Source organism: Electrophorus electricus, chromosome 7 (assembly GCF_013358815.1).
Source record: "Electrophorus electricus isolate fEleEle1 chromosome 7, fEleEle1.pri, whole genome shotgun sequence".
NCBI classification, from domain to species: domain Eukaryota; kingdom Metazoa; phylum Chordata; class Actinopteri; order Gymnotiformes; family Gymnotidae; genus Electrophorus; species Electrophorus electricus.
In genome coordinates, this window is record NC_049541.1 from 15058015 (window position 1) to 15071987 (window position 13973).

General features: G+C 41.3%; 1 protein-coding gene across 1 annotated transcript; it reads right to left on the reverse strand.

Moving 5' to 3' along the window:
- Positions 1-662: 662 nt before the first annotated feature.
- Positions 663-11566, reverse strand: lta4h (leukotriene A4 hydrolase). The gene is made up of 19 exons (XM_027019785.2): positions 11377-11566; positions 9693-9823; positions 8364-8484; positions 7196-7264; positions 6985-7089; positions 6164-6216; positions 5710-5782; positions 5057-5197; positions 4833-4856; positions 4664-4734; positions 4271-4382; positions 4024-4168; positions 3769-3872; positions 3496-3566; positions 2956-3010; positions 2172-2267; positions 1968-2050; positions 1193-1297; positions 663-1042 (listed from the first exon to the last, which is right to left on the reverse strand). Exons 1-19 carry the CDS (start codon positions 11530-11532, stop codon positions 910-912), a joined length of 1848 nt encoding a protein of 615 aa, XP_026875586.2. The 5' UTR covers positions 11533-11566; the 3' UTR covers positions 663-909.
- Positions 11567-13973: the final 2407 nt, after the last annotated feature.

Here is a 13973-nt window from a genome sequence, read left to right on the forward strand (position 1 = left end):
CACAGCAATTCGGTTCCTGGAAGCCACTTTTTTTTTTTTTTTACTAAGCTCCAGGGAGGAGTCGGTGGTTTGTATATGTTGAGGCTTGCTTCACCAAGCAAGCTGACACCAAGTCAGTTTCTAAACACAAACTGCATACTTTCCAGATTCCAGTTTGTGATCATTCTTGGAAATGCTAATATAAGTACCATAGTTTAAGTAAAAAATCATGTTCAAAAAACTGTCCTTTTTAAACAGTAAGGTTTCATAATCCAAACCGATTTTCTCCACTTAACTATATTGGGTTTATTCAAATTTACCATCAACATGGCAATTTGCTGAACCATCATCCATTGTGTGTGATTTAAGAAGAAGGCCGACTTCCTCAGTCTGCTCTGCATTCACTGCAGCAGATTCAAGCTGAGTACAGAAAATAAGACATATTAATAAAACATTAATACACTCCTGTTCCCACTAATTATTCTTATATATCCTGATATATCCAAACAAGATATTTCATAAATAAAAAAGGTTCCTTTGTAATATTTTCTTGCTGTAGCAGTAACCAACAGCTCTGGGGTTACAATGGATATGTTAATAATAAGGATAATGCGTTAGCTAAAACCAGCCAGCAGTTTAGTAATCACACTTCATTTAGGTACAAAGCACACTTGCTTCTTTGATATTACTGGAGGAGTTTATTGCTCAGCATGACATTTTCCAAAATAAACAAGCTCATGACAACTGAAGGTTGCAATGAAGAAATTAGCCCTGAGATCAAATACATCCATCAATACACAGAAGCCCAAATCGGGCCGAGCAAGCAGAGAGGCAGCTCGGCTTGTGTGGCGCGGTGAGGCCAAAGAGGTGCCACGCGTGGCTCGCAGCGGCGAGGGGAGAAGAGCTGCTGGCGGAGGCGAGGAAGTGCCCTTAGAGGCCTGTGCTGTGTTCCACGTTCAGATCCTTGGCCACCATGGTTGCTGTAACTGGGTGCATGGTGGCACTGTGCTCCTTGAAAGCCTTCACAGATGCGTCACGGAACTTGGCCACATTATATACGTCCCTGAGAGGTAAAAATAATCTGTTGCCCAAAGACACCAACAAACTGTACAATTTTTAACACCGTTTTGTAAAGCAGCAACAGGATTCAGTGAACAACCACAGCACTGGCCAGTATAGGCTGAGAAGCAAACTCTGGTTGGGCCAGGCTTACCTGAAGAGCGGGCGTGTGAACTTCATCCGGCCTTGATCAACAGCCATCTTGAGAGCCAGGGGAACGGCCTCTTCCCACTGCGCTCGGACACACAGACGCAGCCACCTGCACAAAATGAACACGCGCACGCGCACGGCTGTTTCTAGGCATTTGCGCCTTCAGTGCTGCCTGAAAGCAAGGTCACTGTAATTGAGGACACCACTGATCAATTGAATATTTCTACTACTTCAGTGAATTACTGATGGACATTGTTGTCTGTTAAGGCCTACTAAATATAGTTTTACACATGTGGAACAAAACACCATAACAGGGTCATTACAGAATATCTGAGCCACTTTAAACAAACAAACAAAAAAAAAAAAGCCAGTTCAGAACTCACTGTTGAACCATTTAAGAGATTTACTAATTAAACTCATCACCATCCAACAAAAGATTCTTGCCTAGATGTACTAAGTTTCATTTAAAAGCACCCCAAAAATGCTCTCAAAAAATGAATAAAATTTCTGTATTGCATAATTGCACGTTTTATTTATAACAAAATGTCTGTAGAATCCTAGATTCAAAAGGTCTTGAGAGCTTTTGAAAAGTCAGAACACTATAAAAAGCCATCAGTTATATCACTATATAAAAGGAATATATCCCAGTTGGTTATGTAATTAATATTGCAGCAACTGATTTTTTTTTTTTTGCCACATCAATTGATAAGTTATTGTACATGCAGTATGTAACATTAACAAGGGAACAATGATTACAAAATAGGGACACAATAGTTTACCTGCAACGGATCTCGGAGTTTGCTATGCTGTTAAAGTGATGCACTTCCTGCATTCTCTTGACATGGGAGAGGGGGAGAGGGTCCTGGGGTAGAAGGAGAGAGAGGAAAAAGAAAGTGTGTTAGTGAACACAGCAAGTGTGCAAGGAGGTTAAAAAGGTAGGATGCTGTAGAATAATGAGTCTGGTGTGTCCTGGGTGTAGGTACCTCCACCAGTAACAAAGCCAGAAACTCAATGAGCTGATGAGAGGAGAACTGCTTTATATCAGCTTCACTGAAGCCCACCAGATCTGCATCCTTAGCCTAAACACACACACACACACACACACACACACACACACCTTTCACTTAGCCTCCAACCTGCTGTTGCTAAAAGGAAGGAGTCATTTCACACTTCATGATGCTGAGTTTGTCAGAGGAACATCAGTAGCAATGCCAGACAGTGCAACCTCACCCACTGTGATTCGTACTTTCTTCTATATTTTCACATTTTTCTATATTCTTACATTTTAGTCACATACAGCTTTGGCTGGGTGGTTTTTGTTCTTGATTTCAGATGAAACTTAAATGATGTCTCTGACGATGCAGACCTTTAAACTCAAACATTTCTCCCCCATCCCTGGCCTTTGTCAATGCTCAATTCTACTACTGATGTTCTAGAGACATGTTTAAAGTTTACTGATATCTGAAAAACATGCATTTTTTTTATCCATGGATGGCATATCAGTGACACTTCAGACAAATCAACAGGTTGCTTAGTCTTACAAGGCATATTTGATGCCTCACACCTTAATTCCTTATTCTCATGAATGCACAAACTCTGTTGTACAAACAGAACTGTTTACAAATGTCATTCACAACATTCTACGGAATCTGATCTGACAGTTGTCCAAACTATGACAAAAGTGCAACAAACCTAGCATGAGAAATGTGAAAAGGTTCTTGGATAAAGCCCAATAGCATTCCATATATCAAACGCAAAGCATTTTACCTTAAGCCATCTCTGGGCCAAAGCAATGCAGGCATCTGCAAGAGTGGTATCATACCTGAGCATGAAGAAAGCATGAAGTCAAACCTATAGAAACAGAGACTGACGCACAAAGCTTCACACTCACTCACTGGCCAATAAGGACCAGTTTTAAAATGTTTTGCTATCGGTTCAATATCTATGTAATAAAGCGCTCAGTAATAATTGGTTTGCAACCCTAGGCTCTCTTACACCTGCACTAGTTCAAGGCAAAAATGGCACCAAATATTTGTGTTAACTGATGCATATGTTTACAATAACTTAAGTCTGATTTTCCTGTGACATGGCTATGAAAAAGTAATGATCCATTTTTAGAGACTAAACATGTCAAACTCAATGCACTTCATACGTAGCTAATAGTTTGAATGCGTCTTAAAATGCAAAAAAAAAAAAAAGGTACAAATCATATATTGGCTACAAGGTGCAAAAAAAAAAAAAAAAAAAAAGTTAGTGCATTGGCCCCAAAACAATTCGATATTGGTGCATCCCTACTCCAGTGCTTACTCTGGTTTCACAGGGGGCATTCCTGGAGTGTGCATCCATGCATTCCAGTCCACTTTATTCAACAGGTCCACCTTACAAGGAACAGGGAAAGAGTCAAGTTAGACCATCAACTGCAAAAGGCTTGTCTGATATGGCTGCTGAAATGGTGGTACCTCTGAAACTAACCTAGATCAAGTGAAAAATATCAGAAAATGAGTACGAATCTAAAGTGCTCAGAAAAGTTTAATCATTTGGATGTACATACAATTTTCCACAAAACAGGTCCTCCCTCACCTTATCTTTGAAGTAGGTGAACAGGTGGTCCTTCCATTCCTGTGTGGTCACACTGCTGTAGGCGAACAGCTGGATGTAGGACTTCACAAAGCCCATGAACACCTCTGCCCAGGGAACATGATATTCATATATTAATGTAAATGTCTTTAGACACACAGGCTTGAAAAGTGCATACTATTGTACAGTGCATGATATTTAGAGATTACATCCACATGGTGTGCGCGTGTGTGTGTGCGCGCGCGCGCGCGCATGTACCTGGGCCTCCCATTAGCTCTTCTAGGTAGTAGAGCAGGGCAAAGCCCTTCTCGTATGGCACAGAGGAGAAGCTGTCATCAGGATTAACATCCTGAAGGCTCGGCACCAGGTTAGTAAGGACGTTGTTCGCGCCAAAACGTTCTATCTACAAAAACAGCACCAAAGAAGGTTAGAGAGTGTGTGTGTGTGTGTGTGTGTGTGTGTGTGTGTGTGTGTGAGAGAGAGAGAGAGAGAGAGCGCGCCTTACAGACTCATGAAGCTCTTTCCATCCTCCCATAGCTTTAAACTGTCTGAACTGCTCACTTTCCAGGGCCCTACCAATCATTCTCTCCAGATACACTGTGTGTCCCTCATTTAACCTGAAGGGAGAGCGAGAGCGAGCGAGAGAGAGAACCTGACCACTAGTGCATTATATTCTGCTACCTAATTCAGTTACACTGGCATTGAAAGTATGCACTTAATGAGGTCAGATTAGTTCAGTCATGAAGAATTCTTTCAGGGACTAATGTCTGCACAGCTGATGAGCCCTAAATTGCAATAGACTGAATGAGTAGTAATTTTACCAACAGAATTTTGCTCACATCAGGCATCCATCTACACCTGATCTGAACAGAGTGTGCGTATGCATATGGAGACAGACCAGAAATGCTCCCAGGTTTTATTGGTCACAAGGTTTCCAGTCCAGCTGTGGGAAATCTCATGCGCAATGACCTAGAGTCAGACAAGAGGGATTCACCCAAAACCTGAAAAAGCTTTAGCCAAATATTCTGCACATGCATTTACGACCATCATACAGGGAGGAGACTTACGTTAGAAAGGGAGCGGTCACCAGCCTGAAAATGAAAACAAGAACCCACATCATAAATCCATTAGGACATGAAATGTGCGTGCACCATTTTTATAAGAAGGCTCAATGGGGAGAAGTGTTACATTAGTAAAATATCACTGTGGCTTGTCACAGTTTCGCAGTTCATTAGTCCCCACTGAGAGGAGAAGTTGGCGTGATGAGAATTGTGTGGGTGCAGCCCCTTACCAGCAGAGTGGGCGTGACAAATGTGAGGCAGGGATTCTCCATGCCGCCGTAAGGGAAAGAGGGCGGGAGAATAAGCAGGTCGTACTGCCCCCAGACATACGGCCCTGCAAGGCTCTCGGCAGTTTTCAGCATCATCTCAGTCTGAAAACACAGAGTCAGGACTCAGCACACCACCACTCCCAAAAACAGTCCAGTCTGGTTCACGTTTCCTGCATCGCGATTCAGACAGATGATCTTAGAAGGGGTGTACATCCCCACAATCGCAAGGCACTTGACCGCTCTTTTTAAATTGCATGGCGATATTTCTCTATTAACTAGTTGAGACTGTATGCAAAAATATTACTTTGATTTGAACACCACAAAGCTGCAGAAAAAGGAAACAGTTTATTAGATAAAGAATCATAAATGAGGTTGCTTTTTCCCCCCACCACTTTGCAATGTGAGCCTTTGATTTCTTTTTGCATTCCTAAAACTAAACCTCCTGCTCCCCCCCTAAAAAAAAGAAAATGTAAAGAATTGCTGCTGTCATTATGTCTATGGATTTCACTCTCATGGACAAATCAATGAGTGTGTTCTGTTCGGTGATGTTCATATACACATTGCCGTGTAGTTCATGTCAAAGGTGCGGCCAGGGGAGAAAGGTTCCTGCTCACCTCGGAGAACTCGAATGCAGCTTTGTCCACGTACTCCTTCTCAGACCAGACTTTGGACCGGGGCCCAATCACCCTGGACAAAACAAAGAACACATTCATAGCAACACAAACAGAAGTAAAGCGTTCATACTTCAGCTCTGTTCAGTCATGCAAGGTAGGCAAGACAGCTTTCCTTGGAAGCAGAAATGCATGATGAGCCTTTTCATTTAGTCAGCCTTAAATAAAAGTCTAGGGCTGACTGTTAAATGATCTAGAAACAGATTCCATATAGTCAAGCATTTTCTTTAGTGTAAAATTATTTTCCAGAAATGCCCTCTCAAGAGTATAATCACCAGTCAGATGAGACTAAACCAAAGGAATGTCTAAAGTGAAATACATGCACAGGAAGTGCAGAGATTAGTATTGTTGAAAAACTGACAGAAACCCTTAAAGAAAATGGTTGATAAGAGACTACCTGCTCTCTAGAGCTCCCACCACAAGTGCTATAAGATAAGAAGGCATCGGGACCTGAGAATGAGAACGAACACACACACACACACACACACAGAGAGGATAACCAAGTACTTTCTGGTATCTATTGTATCTGTAACTGAAAACCTCAGAACGACTAACAGCATTTTAATCTCAGAGATAACATGGCCTGAATTAGTGCCAGTGTTACTTGTTTACAGTAACATGCGCTTTGCTGTGCCACTTTCGAATGCAAGTCATGATGAACGTTATTGCATCTTAAATGTCAACATTCTGATAATCGTGTACGCTTAACATCACAAAGGAAGTGAACAGCCTGCTCTAACACTCCACCTGGAAAGATGCCAGCAAGACAATGCAACACAATGTGCATCAGGAAACTTGTTAGTTTGTGAAAACCATGGTGGAGAGTGTTGCTAGTGCTTTAGAGTTGCAGCTTCATTTTTAAAGAAATATGAAAGGTTAAATAAAGAATTGATTCAATATATTTCCTGCTCTGAAATTCAATGTGTATTATTAGGTCTTTATAAACATGTTCAGTATATTTTACCAATATCCTAAAAATAACAAACAGTTAAAATATCAGTCGCTGATGTGACATATGATATACATTTTCACATCATCCCATTTCTAGCCATGAATGCACAATGTGAGAACCCTTTAAAACTTCAGCGATTTGAAAACATCTGTTGGAGTGGTGACAACTTTTAAAGAAGATGAAAAAAAAATTAATAAATCTCTCTGTGTGTGTGTGTGTGTGTGTGTGTGTGTAAGCGAGACAAAGGGAAAGAGATGCTGGCAGACCGGTTGCCTGAAGCGGTAGATGACTCGGCTGGTGTCATTGGGATCTGGCTCCTGTCCATCCTGGACTGCACTCATAAGAGCCACCAGCTCCTTGGGGACAGACACCTGAGACACACCCACACACCCCTTCAGTCCAAGTGGCTGTTCATACAGTGTTGATATCTAGACATCCAACACTAGCTGTAGGTGTGTATGGGTGGAAGCTTGGCACCTGGGCATAGTAAGTGTGCTTCACTGATGGAGTGTCTTGGCAAGGCACCAATGTCCTGCAGTGAGTGGCCTGTTTGACATTGGAAAAATGGAGAACACTCATGAATTCAGCAGGGGTAGCTGGACAAGTGGATGTATAATACAATACCTAAAGACATTTACAATACATAAGAATTATGATAGTTTACTAATTTCCGAATTTTGCAGTTTGACACCATTAAATATTTTATTAAATAAAACTAAATCAGTGATCTATATAGTCTCTCTGACAGTATCTAACCGATATGCTCACAAAAGTGTATTGTCTCAAACTGCAATAATGATACCCAGTCACCACTTGACCCGTCCTTCAGCAGTGTATAGTGCTGTACATACATAGAATATATATATTTATCTGTATATATTTTTTTTTCTCTATGCACCCCTGGTTCTCTTCCTCAGTTTGGACAGAGCACTCTCCACCATTTCACTGCGTGTTGTACTGTGTATGACTATGTATGTGACGAATAAACCAAACTTGAACTTGTACATGAGTAGGGGCATTGGGGGGTCATATGTATGCCTGGGCTAATGGGTTTGTTTGGTTCAATTTCACAGAAAATGCAATATACTTGGGGGGGTGGGGGCGCAGTATAGCATATCAGTGCAACAAAGTTCAACACACTACTCTGATTAAAAAGGTCATTAGAGTAAAGATCATAACACCCATGTTAAGTTATAATAAAGTACTAATAGCTAATCAGCGTTCAAAGGTGAAACAGTATAAATGTGCTTGGATAGATAAAATGACAGTTACAATGCTATAATCTGGTTCATCGTTTTGTGGTTATTTAATCTGTCTGAGATCCATGCTAAACTGAAAAAATAAAATAAAATAAAATAAAATAAATAAATAAATAAATAAAATCAGCAGAACACCCACAAACGCACGCACAGAACAAGCGCCATTGAAAGATTCAGACCACTATGGAAATGCATGCTGAAAAGCACTGCAGTTGAACATGGGAGAACAGCAGTCCCGTGAAAGACGCCCGACACGGCCGCCAGGTTTCCTCAGCAGCTCTCTTGCTCTAGTGCTGACAGTAACAGGCACTGCACAGGGTGCTTCGGGGCGGATGGTCTAGAGAACACCGCATGGTGCCGTAGCTCCAGGCACAGTGACAACATACCTGGCACTGACTGAAGAGGTAGGGCTGCTTTTTCCCAGCAGTCTGAGCAGGGGACAGCCACTGCAGGGCCGAGGCCCGAGGCGATGTCTCGTACTCAATCTCCACAATCACATGCTGCCCGCTGAACAAACACCACCACATGTTAACTGCACATCATGCTTTTCACATCAACTTTGATTACACTAGTTACAAAAACCCATTAAAAGGTGATGACGAGGAATAAAATTACTTCCTTCCTCTCCTTTTACATGGCCATGTACACATAAAACACTTGTACAGAACATTTTACATTAAAAGGTGTACAGACAGAAGTGTTTACTAATAGTAAACAGAATTTGGAATCATTTCTTTAAATAAATACATTTTTAAAAGATTTATTTGCCAAAGATCAAATCATTTGCACTTTTATCTTTACAAATTGTTACAACATACCACACAGAGACACACCCCTTTATTACACCTCTTTAAATGTCCATCCTGGGTGACCTGGCTTTGACCATTTACAGTTATAAATACACTTTATGCAAACACTCAAATACAAATCAAACTGATAACTAAAGAGTTTGCGCACACACACACACTTGCATGCACATATGTACACACACACAAAAGAGAGAGACTAACTAGCCATTTTTTAGGAACACTTGTATACCTGTTCATTAAATGTAGGCTTACAACCAGTCAGCCAATCATGTGGCAGCAGTCCATAAACAATTCAACTGAGTTGCAGTTCTACAGACAAACAATGTTCTACAGAGAAGAATGGCCAGACTGGTCCGAGCTGAGAGGAAAACTATGGTAACTGAATTATACACTCTTTACAACCATGGTAATCAGAAAAGCATCTCAGAATGGACAGAACAGTGACCCTTGAGGTGGATGGACTAACAGTACAAGACCACAATGGTTTCCACTAATGCGAGCAAACATGATTCAGAGGCTACTTGGGAAATAGGCTCACAGAAAATGGACAGTTGAAGATTAGAAAAATGAATCTTGATTTCTGATGGGACATGATGCTGGTAGAGTCAGAATTTGTCATTATGCACACAAATCGATGGATCAAACCTCTCTTCTGCATGCGCATATGCAACATAAGTGACAAAATAAAAGGAAACACGAGAAAGGAAGTGTTGTGCAACTGATCAGAGAACCAAAAAGTTAATTCTTGGTCATTTAACCTCCGAGTACACAGATGTGACAGATAATGGGTTGGTACCTATAAGTATAGAGCAGGTATAACTAATAAATGCACACACACACACACACACACACACACACACACTAAAGTAAAGTAAACTACAGAGATTAGCTGAAGTGTGTTCATACCGAGAAAGTTCAAGGGGTAGGGTGATCTCCAGAGGGCTGCCTTTATAACTGTGCTTGGCTCCCAGTGCAAACTTAGCAGTTTGACCATTGGCTGACACCTTGAGGATCTTCAGGTCCTTTGTGTCAAGGGTCTGGAGACAGAGTGAGTTATGCGGTGACACACAAGAATTTAATAGCAGGTATCCATCAGTGAAGCAACACTGGATACTGTTTCCATTTACATGTTATCCATCCTCCAGTAATGGTCGGTTTCTGTGCACAAGACCATACCCGCTGATATTTCTGGGATGCAGAGCACCCTCAAACCAGCAGTGAAAGTGACGCTGAATGACCGTTAGTAACCATGCTATGCCTCAAACCTGACAAACCAGCTCAACATCCACAACCTTGCCACCACGTGTTCCGAATAGGTCGCCACCCTTAAGAAAATCCAGCCAGTAGTGGGCCAGCGGATCAGAAATTGCCCAGTGTTTAACTGGATGGAGGGGGGCTGACAAATTGTGAAAGGCAACATTTTTCTAAACATGTATAACAAATGTTTTCAATCCAGTTCTTCTGGATAACCAGCAAGTCCACACACACAAAAAAAAAAAAAAAAAAACCATATTCCATACCTAACACCTTTAAGGCAGGTAATCAACATTCTACAGCCCCTAACTACTTGGCCATGGTGTGCTTGGGGCTCAAATAGAATTTTAAAAAAAAGTGATTTTGTTGGGATTCATCAAGGACTACAGTACAACCCCAAGACCAATAAAGGCAGGTGCACCTAGTCAGTGAAGGTAGTTACAAGGTGGGTATTTCTAATACAGAAGTGAGTGTATATAGTCAATTCGGATTCAGCCAAAGTAACGAATATGAGTTCATCGGTGCCAGGTAAAAGGTCGGTCGTCTTTATCAACCAAAACTGCAGCCAAAGTCCAAGACAGAGCTGACATGGCCATGCTAGCAAATTACTATACCAACGCCTAAATGATACCCCCGATATAGGCCGACTAAACGTAGACTTCTTGGGAGCTTACAGAATATATTCAACCAACATAGCATCTCAAAAATGTAACCTAGCTAGCTAATTGTGTCTTCTTGTCTAAGAGCAATGAGGCTTCGGTATACATCCTTCACATCATAGTTAAAGCCGGTTTCTTTACTAAATTTCTAGGACAACTATAGGTATGCTAAAGTTTTTATTAGTACAATTTAGCGTTAAGTGGCCTAGGTTATATGGCTGGGGAGGGAGCACCGCTATAAATAAGAATGCAATAAACTTAACCGGACTAACAAATTGGTCTATAGGTAGCTGGCTACCTCTGGTGTGTTTTACTTTAGTTTGAGGCTTTGCCTGGCACTTGATTAACCGCGAAAGGTTACAGAAAGCAAAGCTTGCCAGCTAGATAGCTAGCTACCAGATTACAGATGAAGCGCTCAATTATGTAGCTAGCCAACCCAGTCTACTCACATGATTATCAGCGTTTTGGTCTTTCTTGCAAGACACAGGGCTAGATAACGCATCTTAAATAGCACTGAAACGTTCATAGATATAGCAAGTTAGGATACGTACATAGATAAATCCGTTTAGTTAGATAGCTGGCATATAACGTTTTAAATTGCGTGTCTGACAGGCTCAGTGATTCATGAGTCAAGGCTAGCCAGCGTTAACTTTAAAAATCAAAATTAGTGACTGTACCAGAACCGAGAATTTGTCCTCCAGGACTTCGACTGTCAAGGCGACCTTTCCTTTGAGGACATGGTTGTCGAAGTCTACTTGATAGGTCAAGTTCAAGTGCTTAGTAAGGCATTTGGAGAAGGACGCGAAAGAGCACGGATCTGCCACTGGAACCATGGTTGATTCAGGGAAGGCACGGGGCTTTTGGATGCTGCATTTTAACTCAGTCTCTAGCCCACGTGACAGCGCGCGCGCGCGTTGCATCATGGTAGTCGTAGTTCGGAGTAGTCTGTCCCTCTTCCACAGAGCTAATACAATCGGACAGTCGTTGGTAGTCGCCATCTAGCGGTTCTCTTTTTGAACTAAGCATCAAGCAAATGGATTTCTTGTATCTATACTACACTTTATGGACAAAAGTACTGGGACGTAAGTCCTAATCATTTAATTCATGTGTTTCATTCAGTCTCATTGCCACATGTGTATAAAATCAAGCACCTAGCCATGCAGGCTTTCTTTACAAACATTTGTGAAAGATTGTGTCATTGTAACGAGCTCAGTGAATTCGAGTGCGGTGCTATAATATGCCACCGTTGCAGCGACAGTTCGTGAAATATCTTCCCTCCTACACATTCCACTATCAACTGTGAGTGGTATCAACTGTGAGCCGGGTCGGCGAATCCTGAGTGCCCCAACGCTCTGCTGATCCAGTAACTGCACAGTTTCGGACCTCCTCTGGAATTAGCATCAGTACAAAAAGTGACCTCAACCCCATCAAACACCTTTGGGATGAATTAGAACGGAGACTGCAGGCCTGGCCCTCTCGTCCGACATCAGTGCCTGTCTTCACAAATGCTCTTCCGGATGAATGGGCAAACATTCCCACCGACACACTCCGGAATCTTGTAGAAAGCCTTTCCACAATAGTGGAAGCTGTTCCAGCTGCAGAGAGGGTGACAACCTCCATACTAATGCCTATGATTTAATAAACGCGCCTGTGGGTGTCACAATACTTTTGTCCATATAGTGTATAAAGCTGGATTCACTTAGGATTGCTGATGTCGCGTTTTCTTTAAAACAGCCCGTTTACTTATCAGCAGCTAATTTTTAAAAAGCGTTTGTCAAAACTGCTCCTGTAGCTGTGTATTGTATAATGTGTTGTATACTATTTATTATATGAATAAAATTAATTGTTTGTAGAATACTGTGAAAACAATAGATAGTCTAAAAGGCCTTTTTCAAATATAACTGGCTAAGCATGTGGGTTTTTATTAGCCTATTTTTGAAATTGCAAACCTAAACTGAAGACTTTAGGCTAAGCTTACAGTTTTATTAGCATATTACCAATTGAAATTAAACATAAATCATAGGCTACGCAGGACAGCAATGATCTTATAGACTAATAGAAATTATTTGTGCCTATTTATTTGATTATTTTAGATGTTTATGTAAAAGCAAAACGTAGATATGTCATTATAGATTTGTTCTTCACAATGCGGTCATGTGTAAATACAAGAAAAACAATCTGGAACTCCGTTTTATGTGTTAGTTAAAAAGACTAGGACTACTCGCAGTGAAACATGGATGAAAACCCAATTTAATCCGCTAGGTGTCACTGTGTGAATACAAAAATATTTTCAAACTTTAGATTTTAATTGCTTGCATGTGTATTCTGCTTTCTCTAAGCACGTCATCAGTGGGTGGAGTCATTCATTACTATTAACATTGTTGTATAGTATTAAGGGATTGTTGCAGACATAAAATTAATAGGCAAAGACAGTGGTAAATAAAGAGAGAGAGAAGTTACTTGATGTGCGTGCATAAATGCGCGTTTTGTGGGTCGTTGTTTCCTGTCAGTAAGAGGATATCCCTACAGGAAATTGGAAGATGGTTCCACTCCCCTGTGGAGTCCCCATTTCTCACCCTGACAGGCATCAAACCGAAAACACACACAGAGACGGTTTTAATTATTTTAGTCTGGATTTTTATGTCAAAGTAAATTAGAAGGTGAAGCAAAGAAATTGTCTTTATACGTCAGAGAGCAGTAAAGTTGTAACAAAGGTTCGCGTGCTAAGACACGTGTGCACACATGCACCACACATGTGCGCGGGCGCGCGCACACACACACACACACACACACACACACACACACAGGTATGCTGTAGAAGAGATCGATAATCACTGGCAGAAGACAAGCTAGATGAGTGTGATTACCCACTTGCTATATTAGTTTCCTAGTACGTCCAACCATGCATTTAAGCTTTACTATTAAGGTGTACTATTATTGCTAATATTAAATAATGTTGATGAGCACAGTCAAATCGAATTAATTGGCAAAAGGTTATAAAGCAGAATAATTAAAATACTTTGTTTTAGTGTTCCTTCTGAGGAACATGAAAAGTTACAGTATGTTGAACTATAAAGCTATAATTCAACGTTTGCGCATTAAAATTACTCCGGGTGTTTGATATTCTTAAAGGGATACGCACGCACGCGCACACACCCACCTACACCCCCCCCAACACACACACACACACACACACACACGTGAAGACGTGAAGGAAGGAACACGGGCTCCTCCCAGCGGTCGTGGGCAGGAAGATGGTGACGTCAGTCGGAGC